At 39.9% G+C, this 13,183-nt stretch overlaps 1 protein-coding gene across 1 annotated transcript; it reads left to right on the plus strand.

Moving 5' to 3' along the window:
* Nucleotides 1-915: 915 nt before the first annotated feature.
* LOC103607936 (formin-2-like) lies at nucleotides 916-8,955 on the plus strand (the record flags this gene model as incomplete). The annotated part of the gene is made up of 4 exons (XM_008592391.1): nucleotides 916-2,111; nucleotides 4,179-4,323; nucleotides 8,223-8,403; nucleotides 8,951-8,955. Coding segments are annotated over 4 exons (1,527 nt in total), but the record flags the coding sequence as incomplete, so codon positions are not given.
* Between the last annotated feature and the right edge of the window lie 4,228 nt (nucleotides 8,956-13,183).

Consider the following 13,183-nt stretch of genomic DNA (forward strand, 5'->3'; position numbering starts at 1 on the left):
ATTACATTTGAAAATCCCTGGAATGCTCTGGAGAAACCATTCTCAGCCACGAATCCACAGCCCTATGAGCAGATGTCTGGCCTGGCACTTTCCACATGGCAGGGGTTTCTCCTCCCTTTCACTATTTCTGTTCTTCATCCCCCTTTCTCTTTACCCATCTCTTCTTCCTCTTTTCATCTTTTATTCAAATTTAATTTACCCATAGGACTTTCCCCTTTTTTCCACCCAAAACTTTTTTTTTTTCCCTGAGGGATTCCTGGTCGACTGTGTATCTTGAGAAAGGAAGCACCACTTAGATGTGAGGGTGACCCATAGGTTGACACAGTTGTTATTTTTGTGAATTGTGAAGAGCCATCAGTTAACACTTTTTGAAATGACTTGAGTAAAATATTAGAATTGCAGTAAACATAGATTTAATGACGTATGCTTATAAGGTGTATGCTCTTGCCCGTATAGATGTTAAAAAAAAATTCACATGTTCTTATTGGAGACTTGTTCAGTGTTTTAGCAATCACCTTTAAAAGGCAGAGATTGTCCTAAAAACTCATTACCTTTAACATGTCTTTAAGCAAATGTTACTAGGAAGGAAAGAGAGAAACCTATTTTAGAAATGAACTGGTTTCTCACTCAGGATTTTCTTGCCTATTCTCAGTGGTCCATCCACTTGTCCTCAGCGATATCATTAGAAGATGAGACAAATGAGGGTCTTAGGACCCCATAGTATTGTGTGTAAACCACTAGGAAACTGAGGGTGGAAAAGAGGGGACACTGAAATATTAATAGTGTCTTTCTGTGGAGGGATTTTTGGAAGTATTACAACAAAAAATATGATTTTGCTTAGTTTTATAATTCTTTCCTTTGAACTTTGGATTTTTCCTTTTACGTTTAACTATGTCTGTCATTGTTTCCCCTCAGGAAGTGTTTGACATGAAGTATGAGGGACAGACAACTGTGATCCAGCAGCTGGAACAGACCATTGAGGATCTGAGGACCAGAATAGCTGAACTAGAGAAGCAAGACCCTGCCGTGACTATGGAGCCAGCTCGTGGCAGACATAGGGTTGAGAGTGGAGTGACACCCTCAGAAGATGTCTGTCTTGACACTTTCAGGGTAGGAGAAAAGGATGTGCAGTGTCAAAGAACTTTACAGGCAAAATCCATTCAGACTTCCCCGACTGAAGACGGTGGGATTCCGACACTACCTTCTGTGAACGGGCTCTCAGAAGGTCCTCTGTGCCCACCCGGGACTGAGAGTGGAGAGGCAGCTGTTCCATCCTCACCTTCTGGGCTTCAGACAAAATTCTGTTCAGAAATTTCTTTGATTGTGTCTCCAAGGCGAATATCAGTACAGCTCGACACCCATCAGTCCATACAGAGTATATCACAGCCTCCACCGTCTCCATGCCTTCTGTGGTCAGGTGGTCAAGGACAGACTGGGTGTGGTCAAGGACAGACTGGGTCACAGCTGTCCCATCCTTCTCTTCACACTGAGTTTGAAACCAGCCATGAGCACTCTGTTTTCTCCTCCTCTGAAAACAGCTGTAATATCCCACCCCCACCACCTTTGCCTTGTACAGAGTCTTCCAGCTCTATGCCTGTCCTGGACAGGGTGATCCCCCTACCTCCCCCTGCCCCTGTCATGACAGTGCCTGCTCTGCCCAGTACTTCAATTCCCCCACCTCTTCAGGGTACAGAAATGCTGCCACCTTTTCCCTTTGCCCTAGCCAGAGTGGAAATACCTCCTCCCCCCACTCTTCCTGGAGTGGGAATCCCCCCTCCCCCTCCTCTGCCTGGTGCCAGGATTCCCCCACCTCCTCCTTTGCCAGGTATGGGGATTCCACCTGCTCCAGCTCCTCCTCCCCATCCACCTGGAACAGGAATCCTCCCACCCCCGCCACCTCTGCTTCCTGGATCAGGCCTTCCACTTCCCTCTCAAGTTGGGAGTAGCACTTTACCAGCACGACAAGTGTGTGGATTCCTTCCTCCTCCATTGCCAGCTGGCTTGTTCGGGTTAGGGATGAATCAGGACAAAGGGTGTAGGAAGCAGCCGATAGAGCCTTGTCGGCCAATGAAGCCTCTTTGTTGGACAAGAATTCAACTCCACAGTAAAAGGTAACACAGAAGCGAGCTCCTCTGCCCAGTTTGTCAGTATGAGGGTAGCATTTTACCTTAAACTCTTAGGAAAATTACAATTTAATGTATTCTTAAGTACAGCTCTAAAAATTGTCTGCAGATTTTTACATCAATATTTAGTGCAGCAATTTGTTATTTAAAATTTTAGGCTTTTCTCTGGAAGTACCAAAGGAGTAAAACAAAAGATGTACATGTATCAGTGTGTCAGATGTACATATGTCCAGCTATACAGTAATTGACATGTGTCTTAAAGATCGAGGGATGTATTTTTCTTATTGTTGCAGGACTTGGCTGCTACTCATACCTGAATCCAACTGAAACTATGCTTACATGGCCTCTAGAAAATGAGCGAGGGCAGATAAGCAGAGACATTTGTAGCCAAATTATTTTCCGTATTAGAATCTACCCTTTGCTTTCACTGTTGAAACTTCCATTTCTGACAAAAGCTTAAACATGGAGATGAAGTCCTTAGGCTGACTAGCTACTGAGGATGGTTTCTGCATCCTTTAAAAGGCACACATCCTTGCTTTACTGTTGCATTTTATTTGCAGTAGTCTTTCTTCAGAAACATGCTACAAAAAAATACATCCACATCCATGTGTGGAATAATTTAGTTTGGATAATTTCATGGCTCTTCTATAGATGACTGAAGATACAGCATGAAGTCATAAAGTCAGTTCAGACAGCAGCTTAAACATGGAGATGAAGCCCTTAGGCTGACTAGCTACTGAGGATGGTTTCTGCATTTCACACATCCTTGCTTTACTGTTGCATCTTATTTGCGGTAGTCTTTCTTCAGAAACATGCTACAAAAAAATACATCCACATCCATGTGTGGAATCATTTAGTTTGCAGAATTTCATGGCTCTTCTATAGATGACTGAAGATACAGCATGAAGTCATAAAGTCATAGCTGGGATGATTGTTATAAAAGAGCACTTTCACCAGGCACACTGGTGTGTGTTATCATCCGTGCTTAGTTCATCACCTGTGTTCCCTGGTCACCACGACAGCACTGTGAGACCTGGCTGTGGGATGTGGGGGTGGAGGAGGAAAAGCACCCATTATAAACCTCACTGGCCTTCCTCATTCTAACTTTTCATGATTCCTTGAATTGTCTCTGTGTGATGTGGCATGAACTTAGAAACAGGGTATTTACCAGGCTCATTTTTATTGTGTTAATTTTCTCTTTGCTAAATCATACCAGGGGGCATATCCTGATGACTTTTAACTTTGCAGTTTATTCTTTGTGTAGTGGCCATGTCACCTATGTGCTGATGAATCATTTAAAATTGTGCCCCAGGGGCCGGCCCTGTGGCTCACTCGGGAGAGTGCGGTGCTGATAACACCAAGGCCAAGGGTTCGGATCCCGCATAGGGATGGCCGGTTGGCTCACTGGGTGAGCGTGGTGCTGACAACACCAAGTCAAGGGTTAAGATCCCCTTACCGGTCATCTTTTAAAAAAATAAAATAAAATAAAAAATAAAATTATGCCCCAAACTCATTTTCTCCAGATAGATCATATGAAGTTCTTTTGTTGGTTTGCTTTTTTTTTTTTTTTTTACTGTATTTACCCTTTTTAGATGGTACTACATGAATCCTTAGTCACTGAGAAGCTAAATACCAATGGGATAATGGGCAGCTATGGAGAGGGGGTATCTGAGGGGGAATGCTGTCTTGGAATTGTACTTTTCTTAACCCATGAATAATCAATGAGGCTGATAAGCCAAGTTGGGACTGTGAGATATCAGGAATTTCTTGCCTTTATAGCCCACACTGAGAGGGGTCTTCCTTTTATGTTTTTACACGATGACTTAATAACTGAGAATTCCTGGCAATGAATTTCCAGGCAAGGATTTTATTGTTTATGGATGGCGTTTTAACTTTCTCACCAAGTTGATAGAGACATGGCATTCTTATAGAATGTTCTCTCTTCCTGACCCCTCTCGCTTTCCCTCCCTTCCTTCCTTCCCTCCTTTCTGCTGATGCTTTCCATGATCCAGTTCTGTTTGATGGCCCTTTCATCGTTCTTTTGGTTAACTTTAGAGACTCCAGTTCTTCACTTATTTGGGAAAAAATTGAAGAGCCATCCATAGATTGTCATGAATTTGAGGAATTATTTTCTAAAACTGCTGTAAAGGAGAGAAAGAAACCTATTTCTGACACCATCTCAAAGACGAAGGCTAAACAAGTGAGTATTCTTGTGCTTTCTGAAATTGGACACTGTTTCTGGCATACATGTGAACTTTCATTAGAGGAATCTGGGCTGTGTAAACCTCCAAAGGTCTTAAGCAGATATCAAAGGCTGGAATTTTATAGCATGTGGTTAAGTAAGATCAGCCCAAATAGAAGAGCAAAAAATCATCTCAATCAAGTGATAACGTCCTGACTGTTTTATTTGTGACCTCATAATACCTATTTCCCCAAATCCCAGCCATTGCTTCTTTCCAGAATTAGTTGTCTAGAAATAAATTTCTGTCATTCAGATAATGTAAATCTATTTGAGTGCTAGTATGGATTGGAAGAAAAGGAACGAGTGGGCAAAGAAAAACAGGGAAACAAGAAGCCCAATCCTTAGTAACTAATAATGTGTGTGGTATTTTGTTGCATTATAAACAAAGTGGTTGCTATTAGAATCCAGGTAAATAGGTATACTGTCATAAACAAAGTGGATGCTATTAGAATCCAGGTAAATAGGCATACTGTACTTGAAGTATGGAAGAAAATCTTATATCCATTTATAATGTCTCCATTCAGTGTTAGATTATTTGATTTAACCTTGTGTCAGAAAAAGTAAGAGTGATGCATATATTAGTTTCTGTGGCTTATGTGCAGAAATACCTGAAACTAGGTAATTTACAGAGAAACTGTTTACTGCTTACAGTTTTAGAGGCTGGGAAGTCCAAAGTCCAGGGAACAGAATGGTGAGGGCCTTGTTGCTGGTGGCCTTACAGTGACACAGGGTATAAATGGCAGGAGAAGAGAGAGTGTGAGCTTCTCACATGCTCTCCTTTTAAAGCCATCAGAACCACACCCATGACCTCCATTTAAACCATCAATGGATTAATCAGTTCATAAGGATACAATCCTCACAATCCAATCACCTCCTCAAGGCCGTACCTTTCTATTACAATAGGATTACCTACCCTCTTAACACTGTCAGTAGGGATCAAGTCTCAGTGAGCTTGGGGGGGAACATTCAATTTACAACATTCCACCCCTGGTCCCCCAAAACTCATGCCCTTTCACATACAAGAACATTAATTTCATCCCTAAAGCCTTAACTTGTTTCAACTCAAAAGTCCAAGGTCCCATCTGTAAAATCAACTTATCTTCCAAGATACAACGATGGGGCAAATACGGGGTACAAAGTCCCATTCAAAATGGAGAGATAGGCCAAAAGAAAGGGGTAAGAGATCCTAAGCAAGTCCCAAACCCAGCAGGGCAGGCATTAAATCTTCCAGCTGGAGGGTCATGTGCCTTGACTCCATGTCCACCATTCTCTGCACACTCATGTGGGGGACCATTCTCTGCACACTCAGGTGGGGGGTTGGACTCCACGACCTTGCGTAGCTCCACTCCTAAGGTGGGACTTGGAAAACTAACAAGGAAGGCCCAAAGTGCTGGAAAAAGAAGTAGCCCGTTTATCCAGCAAAAACCTACCTGCAGCCTGTCAGCATAGTGCTGGGTCCATTGTAAAAACAAGGTGGAATCATTTATTTGTCACCCCAAAGGTAAAGAGTAGCAATGGAAGACAGTTAAATTAATTAAGTAGATTAAAACCCATGGAAATGGAAAACAGTTTAATTGATTTAATTAAAGCACATGTGTTAATTATTTTTCTTTTTTAAATAGAAGTTCGAGGTCTTCTAACAGCTTACAAATCCATGGATCAGGCTTATGTTCTTCCAGTGGTGCCTTTTTTACCTGTGTGTGATGAATCCAGGGCTTAACATTGACAAGCTTTAGGGAAGTATGGGTGGTTAATAAGATGTCCTAAGAACCCATCCACTTAGTCAGTTGGTCTGGGCCCTGGTCTCACCATGTCTTTAGCAGCATTCTGTCTCCTGGTTTGAAGGGGTGTAGCAGTTCATCTGCTGGAAAAGCTGACCTGGCAAAGGCAAACTGATGTAGAATAGTTAGAGTTTGACGTAACTATTGTATGTAAGCATTCAGATGCAAGTCGTGTTCAGTGTCTAGAGAGGGGTCCCTAACATGGAGGCTTGGGAGGGTCTTCTATATACAATTTCAAAAGGACTCAATTTGAGTCCACTTCTAGATGCCACCATAATATGAAGTAAGGCAATGGAAAATGTTTCAACCCCATTTTAGATGAGTTTGCTGGCAAATTTTGGCTAGAGTCCTTTTAAAGTATGATTTATCTTTTCAGTTTTTTGTGTGGACTGAGGTCTCCATGACAAATGTAGTTTCCATTTGATTTGTAGAGTTTCATTCACCTCCTGTATTATTGCTGAAATAAATGCAGGTCCATTATTGCTTTGTATGTGCTGGGTAAGCCAAATAGAGGATTTTTTTTTTTTTAAGCAAAAACCTGGCTTCATCTGTGGCCTTTGTAGTTTAGGTGGGATAGGCTTTTACCCATCCAGAGAAAGTATCCACAAACACCAACAGAAATTTAAAATTCCCCATAGTTTTGGGCACTTGAGTAAATTCTAGTTACCAGTCCTCATAGGTGCATATCCCTTTACGTTGGACTCCCTTCCTAGGTGGGAGCTCTTCAGTCTTAGGATTATTTTTAGTACATAGGTGGCATCCTTGAATAATTCTTTGTATAGTCCTCTGAAGATGGGGTCCTTTTAAGTAAGATCCGACTAAATCTGACAAAGCATCACAGCCATAATGAGTGCCTTCATGTAGGTGTTTCATAACTGGGTATGCTAGGGCTTCAGGGAGTAATATCATTCCATGGGTATTGATTTTCCATAAAGAGATTGAGTCTGTATTTGTAAAGCCCCGTTCTTGAGTGTGTTCCTCATCTCAATCTAGGCAATGGGGCTTAACGTCAGGTAAGTCCACATGAGGTATCAATGCCCCTAGTGACTGTATCTCTTTAGCTGCCTGTTTTGCTGTTTTGTTAGCTAATTGGTTTCCCTTCATTATTTGGAAATCATCTCTCTGATGGCTCAAGGAGTGCATTATGGCAACCTTAACTGGAAGCAGAAATGCTTTTAACAACGTCAAGATTTCTGCTGTATGTTTTATGTCCTTGTTGTTGGAGGTTAATAAAACTGGTTGGATGTCTTTTAAGATTCAGTCTAAAACATTCCACCCCTGGTCCCCCAAAACTCGTAATTCTTCGTATAGTCCTCTGAAGATGGGGTCCTTTAAAGTAAGGTCTGACTATATCTGACAAAGCATCACAGCCATAATGAGTGCCTTCATGTAGGTGTTTCATAACTGGGTATGCTAGGGCTTCAGGGAGTAATATCATTCCATGGGTATTGATTTTACATAAAGAGATTGAGTCTGTATTTGTAAAGCCCTGTTCTCGAGTGTGTTCCTCATCTCAATCTAGGTAATGGGGCTTAACGTCAGGTAAGTCCACATGAGGTATCAATGCCCCTAGTAACTGTATCTCTTTAGCTGCCTGTTTTGCTGTTTTGTTAGCTATTTGGTTTCCCTTCATTATTTGGAAATCAGCTCTCTGATGGCTCAAGCAGTGCACTATGGTAACCTTAACTGGAAGCAGAAATGCTTTTAACAACGTCAAGATTTCTGCTGTATGTTTTATGTCCTTGTTGTTGGAGGTTAGTAAAACTGGTTGGATGTCTTTTAACCCCTCTCTTTTAGGGGTTATTGTTTCTCATGTGGAACATGTGCCCCTTCGTTCAATTTAATGTCTGTTGGTTCCACATTTTTGGCATGACCAGGTACCCCATCCGCCCAAACAAGCTTACTCACTCCTTCATAGATCTCTGGTGACAGGAGTTTTTCCTTTTGTTCTTCTGAGTGGGTGAGTAGCATCTCTAATTGTGGGGCTTGCTCTGGGGGTACCTGGACATGAGATGGCTGTTTTTCAGGAGAAATGTTACTTGGACACTTAATTTACATAAAATCTTGGCTCAACAGAAGGATTGGGCATTCTGGCATATAAAGAAAATGAAAAAGACAGCTGGCACTGAAAGAAAGCAAGCCGAGATACTGGGTACCGATCAAGCTTTATTAAAGGAAAAGAATCTGCTTGGCTGCACCCGAAGTGGACAGCAGCCAAGGGCTGCCCTCAAAATGGAGGACAGCACGAGGTGTGGAGGTAGGAGAGCTTATCTAGTGTGCAAAGGGCTGGCTGATACCATCAAGGAGGGCCAAGGGTTATTCTCTGAACACAAAACTGATAGTACTGATGAATGTCTTGTATTTCTAGCTCTTCCTTCCTCCAAGGAACTTATGACAGAGCATTTTATATTTTTTCTCATGGAACATGTATTTAAGTCTGTTCTGAAGTTTACACATAAGGAGATGAGCTGAGAAGGTACATAGGAGTTTATCTGAGTGTAGTTTGACGTAGTTCTTCATAACCAAGTGAGTGTGACACCGCTACATCAAAATTACATGTTAACCTGCTAACACAAAACCCAACCACCCTGTGTCTTAAGGAATAAAGAGGAAAATAAATGGGATCTCATATGATACTTATGTTTAAACACTGGCACATGTACACGCTTGCCTGTTTTTTTTTTTCTTTTTCTTGGATGGCTGGCCAGTAAAGGTTGTAACCAACTGAACTAACCAGCCAGCCCCACACTTACCCATATTTAAGGAAATCTCTAAAGTCAGTCCAAACTCCTCTCTATTTCCAGGGTAATGCAGTGATTATTAATGTTGATAATGACCTTAAGTTATGTCAGGATCTTTGCTGATCAAATAATGATTAAAGTAAGTTTAGCCCAAGCTTATGAGCAGGAAAGTGAGAGAATTTATTTTGGAATGAGTTTGATAATAAGGATTGCCTCAAAAAGAAGTTTCTAGTTCATCCTGTGTTAAATGAGGACATAAGGAAATATGGTTTGGTAAACACAGTAGTAGTAGTAATAGTAATCATGGCAACAGCAGCAGTAACAGCCATGGCTAGCACAAGTCACGTTGTGCAGTTACTTACCACGTGCTGGTTACTGCCCTCAGCACGTTGCTTCCATTAACTCACTCGATCTTCATCCTCCAGTGAGACAGACTCTCTTATCTCCAGTTTACAGTACAGAAAGCTGAGGTCTGGAGGGCTCAGTGATGCCCCCAAGGTGATGAGTAGCTGAGCTCAGGTTCACACTGCAGCCTATTGGCTCCAGAACCCATGTTCTTCCAATTAAGTCATAAGTATGGATATGAAATACTTTATATCAGGGTAAGTACAGCAGTTATTTATATTTATAAGGAGACAAGAATACATGCTTTAAAGAAAGAATTTGAATTTGTATTGGTCTTTATATATGCTCAATATTAAAATGACTGTAGTTACACTTATACAATTGTATATGAGACACTTTTAAAACCTTTTCCATTCTAACAAATACCTCCCCCTCTCCTCCTCCTCCTTCCTCTCTCCCTCCCTCCCCCTCCCTCCCTCCCTCCCCTTTCTTTCTTTCATCTTTCCCAGATATTTTTTGAATATTGCCACACAGTAAGTGGGTACATAGGTATTCCAAAAACAAGGAAACAAAATGGAAAATTTTCAATTGATTGTCTCTTTGCATTTTATACTAAGCATTCAGCATTCGTAATAACTTCGTATAGCATACATTATACGAAGTTATACGACTTAATAACTGAGAAATCCTGGCAATGAATTTCCAGGCAAAGATTTTATTGTTTATGGATGGCGTTTTAACTTTCTCACCAAGTTGATAAAGAAATGGAATTCTTATAGAATGTTCTCTCCTCCTGACCTCTCTCGCTTTCCCTCCCTTCCTTCCTTCCCTCCTTTCTGCTGATGCTTTCCATGATCCAGTTCTGTTTGATGGCCCTTTCATTGTTCTTTTGGTTAACTTTAGAGACTCCAGTCCTTCACTTATTTGGGAAAAAATTCAAGAGCCATCCATAGATTGTCATGAATTTGAGGAATTATTTTTTACAACTGCTGTAAAGGAGAGAGAGAAACCTATTTCTGACACCAATTAAGAGCAAATTATACTTGGCTCAGTTAGCATAGTACATTTAACTAGGAGGAGAAACACAGCTTCTGAATAGAGATTTGAAGGCACAGAAGTTCGAGACCCTGAGCTCTTTAATTTAGAGTGATATTTGCGGGGCTTGGAGTGGTTACAAGTTCTGACTTGACATAATAATGATGTTTCAAACTCATTCAACTGTTTGCATTTTCAAACTTCAGGTTTAGTTTATTGAGAGATTTTTACCTAAACAGAGTAAAGCACATATGCAGTGTGATTCGAAGAGGATCAACAGATGTCTTCAAGGGCCAGAAGTAGCAGTTATGAATAAGTCCTTTAGTCACGTGGGTCTTTATCATCCTTCTGAGTTTTTCAATTTTAAAACATTGCCCTGTTCACCAAAGCGTTTCTAGATACTTTTTGAACTCATTCACCCTCATTGCTTGTTTTCCTTTTTGGTAACATGTGCAATATGTTTTCTTTACTCTTTCAGGAAATAGTGTTAACTATATTCTGGATTTACTATGAGTATCTTAACATTTATATTACTGAATCTCTTCTATTTGCTCATTCTTATTACTAGTTTGAAATCATGCAACACTATTGAGTTAAAAACCTGCTTAAAATATTTTTTCCTATGCTTAAAAACATTTCATCCAGGCCATGTGAGCTTCTAATGTTTCTAAGAGAAATGAAGTACAGCTTTCTTAACTATACTTAAATTTTCAGATTGTTCAAGAATCTGTACTCTTTTCTGTATTCCACGTTGATATACAATTAGCATTTCATGGTTAGCAACTAATGTTGCATGCAAAATTTTAGGAAGGGTATATAACATATGACTGACACCAAATAGTAATTTGTTGTTTGTTTTTAGTTTGCCCTCTTTTTCTTCCGTTTTTCTTTTTTCTTTTTTTTTTTTGGCAGCTGGCTGAAGTCATGTTTGCCAGTATCAAGGACTTTAATATAGTTTCACAGATTTCACTGCCCTGTTTTAATAACCATACCATTCCTCCCTCAGAATAGTCTGCAATACATTTTTTCCACTGGCCCACCCAGGACTATGTTGAATCTGTCATTGTCATCACTGTCTTTCTTACTCATCCTACTGTGGTCTTGTTCTGCTCATATATTTATTTTACCTTTTCTATGTGTTTTCTCACATCAATGTTTTTAAAATGTAAGCTGTTGTAAATTTCCAGTGGTTTGTGTATTGCCCGAATTTTTTTTAATTCACTCATTAAATTTCACAGGCACTTAATAAACTCAAGTTATTAGAAAGCTACTGTGTATGGGTCTATCTTCCTTTTAAGTTTCCTTTTCAAAGCATGTAAAACCATCTCTCTTGCTAAGATTATTTTATTGGCTTTTATTTAAATCCACAGAAGTAATTTGGAGGGAGTAACATATTATCGTTATGAATACTCATGCTGAGGTTCAGAGATGTGTTGACATTTGAAAAGGTGCTACTTATTCTGAAAAACTCAATCAAGTGATCTTACAAGGAATAGGACCACTCTCTGACTAATAAGGGATAAAGCCAGACTATTATTTCCCTTCTCTTTCTGTATGTTCATAAAAAGAACAAGAAGCTAGAGCCAGATCTTCTCAAGATCTGCACATTGATCTCCTTCCCACCTTCACAAGCAAAGTGGACCATTCTAATGACCTGGAAACTTTGGACATGGGCTCATCACAAGTATCGGTGATACCCATTGGCAATGATGGTTTGTGTATTACCCGAATTTTTTTTTATTCACTCACTAACTTTCACAGGCACTTAATAAACTCAAGTTATTAGAAAGCTACTGTGTATGGGTCTATCTTCCTTTTAAGTTTCCTTTTCAAAGCATGTAAAACCATCTCTTTTGCTAAGATTATTTTATTGACTTTTATTTAAATCCACAGAAGTAATTTGGAGGGAGTAACATATTATCGTTATGAAAACTCATGCTGAGGTTCAGAGACGTGTTGACATTTGAAAAGGTGCTACTTATTCTGAAAAACTCAATCAAATAATCTTACAAGGAATAGGACCACTCTCTGACTAATAGGGGATAAAGCCAGACTATTACGTCCCTTCTCTTTCTGTATGTTCATAAAAAGAACAAGAAGCTAGAGGCAGATCTTCTCAAGCCCTGCACATTGATCTCCTTCCCACCTTCACAAGCAAAATGGACCATGCTAATGACCTGGAAACTTTGGACATGGGCTCATCACAAGTATTGGTGATAACCCATTGGCAATGACAACCTGTATGTTTCAGTTACTTTAAGGTTCATGGGGTATGTGAGTCAGCCTTTCAGATGGATAAGAGGCATGTGGGTAAGGAAAAAATTGCTTCACGGCATGAATATATATTTTCCTGGATTGTTTTTATTTTTAAAAGTTTTTTTATTGAAATATATTGATTGTACAAATTTATGGGGTACTTCAATACAGGTATACAATGTGTGTTTATTCAGAACAATTAGCCTGCTCATCATTGCAAAGCTTAACATGTGCACATTTGATCTCCTTTCTTCTAGTCCTTTGGTTACATGCAGTAAATCATTATTGATTAGAGATTTCTGGGTCAACTGTACACCAACAGGGCTTACCTTTCCTATCTCACTGTATTTTTGTATCCATTAACCAGCCTCTCACTATCCCCGCTCTTTCCTGCCTCTAGTAACCGTAGTCGTCTCTCTCCTTTTAACAATTCAACTTATTATTATTATTAATTTATTTGAGGGGGTTGTTTGTTTCCAAAGTTTTTTTTTTATATATATATTTCCAAAATACACATATTTTATGTATTCATGATGATAGTTATCATTCTTTCGATTCCAGATGTAGGACTCTATTGAGGATTTCTTGTAGGGCCAGTCTTGTGGCAAATTGCCACCTTTTTTGTTGGTCTGGGAAAGGTACTATTTCTCCTTCGTTTCT

The sequence above is a fragment of the Galeopterus variegatus genome, unplaced genomic scaffold (assembly GCF_000696425.1).
Source record: "Galeopterus variegatus unplaced genomic scaffold, G_variegatus-3.0.2 Scaffold7875, whole genome shotgun sequence".
Taxonomy (NCBI): domain Eukaryota; kingdom Metazoa; phylum Chordata; class Mammalia; order Dermoptera; family Cynocephalidae; genus Galeopterus; species Galeopterus variegatus.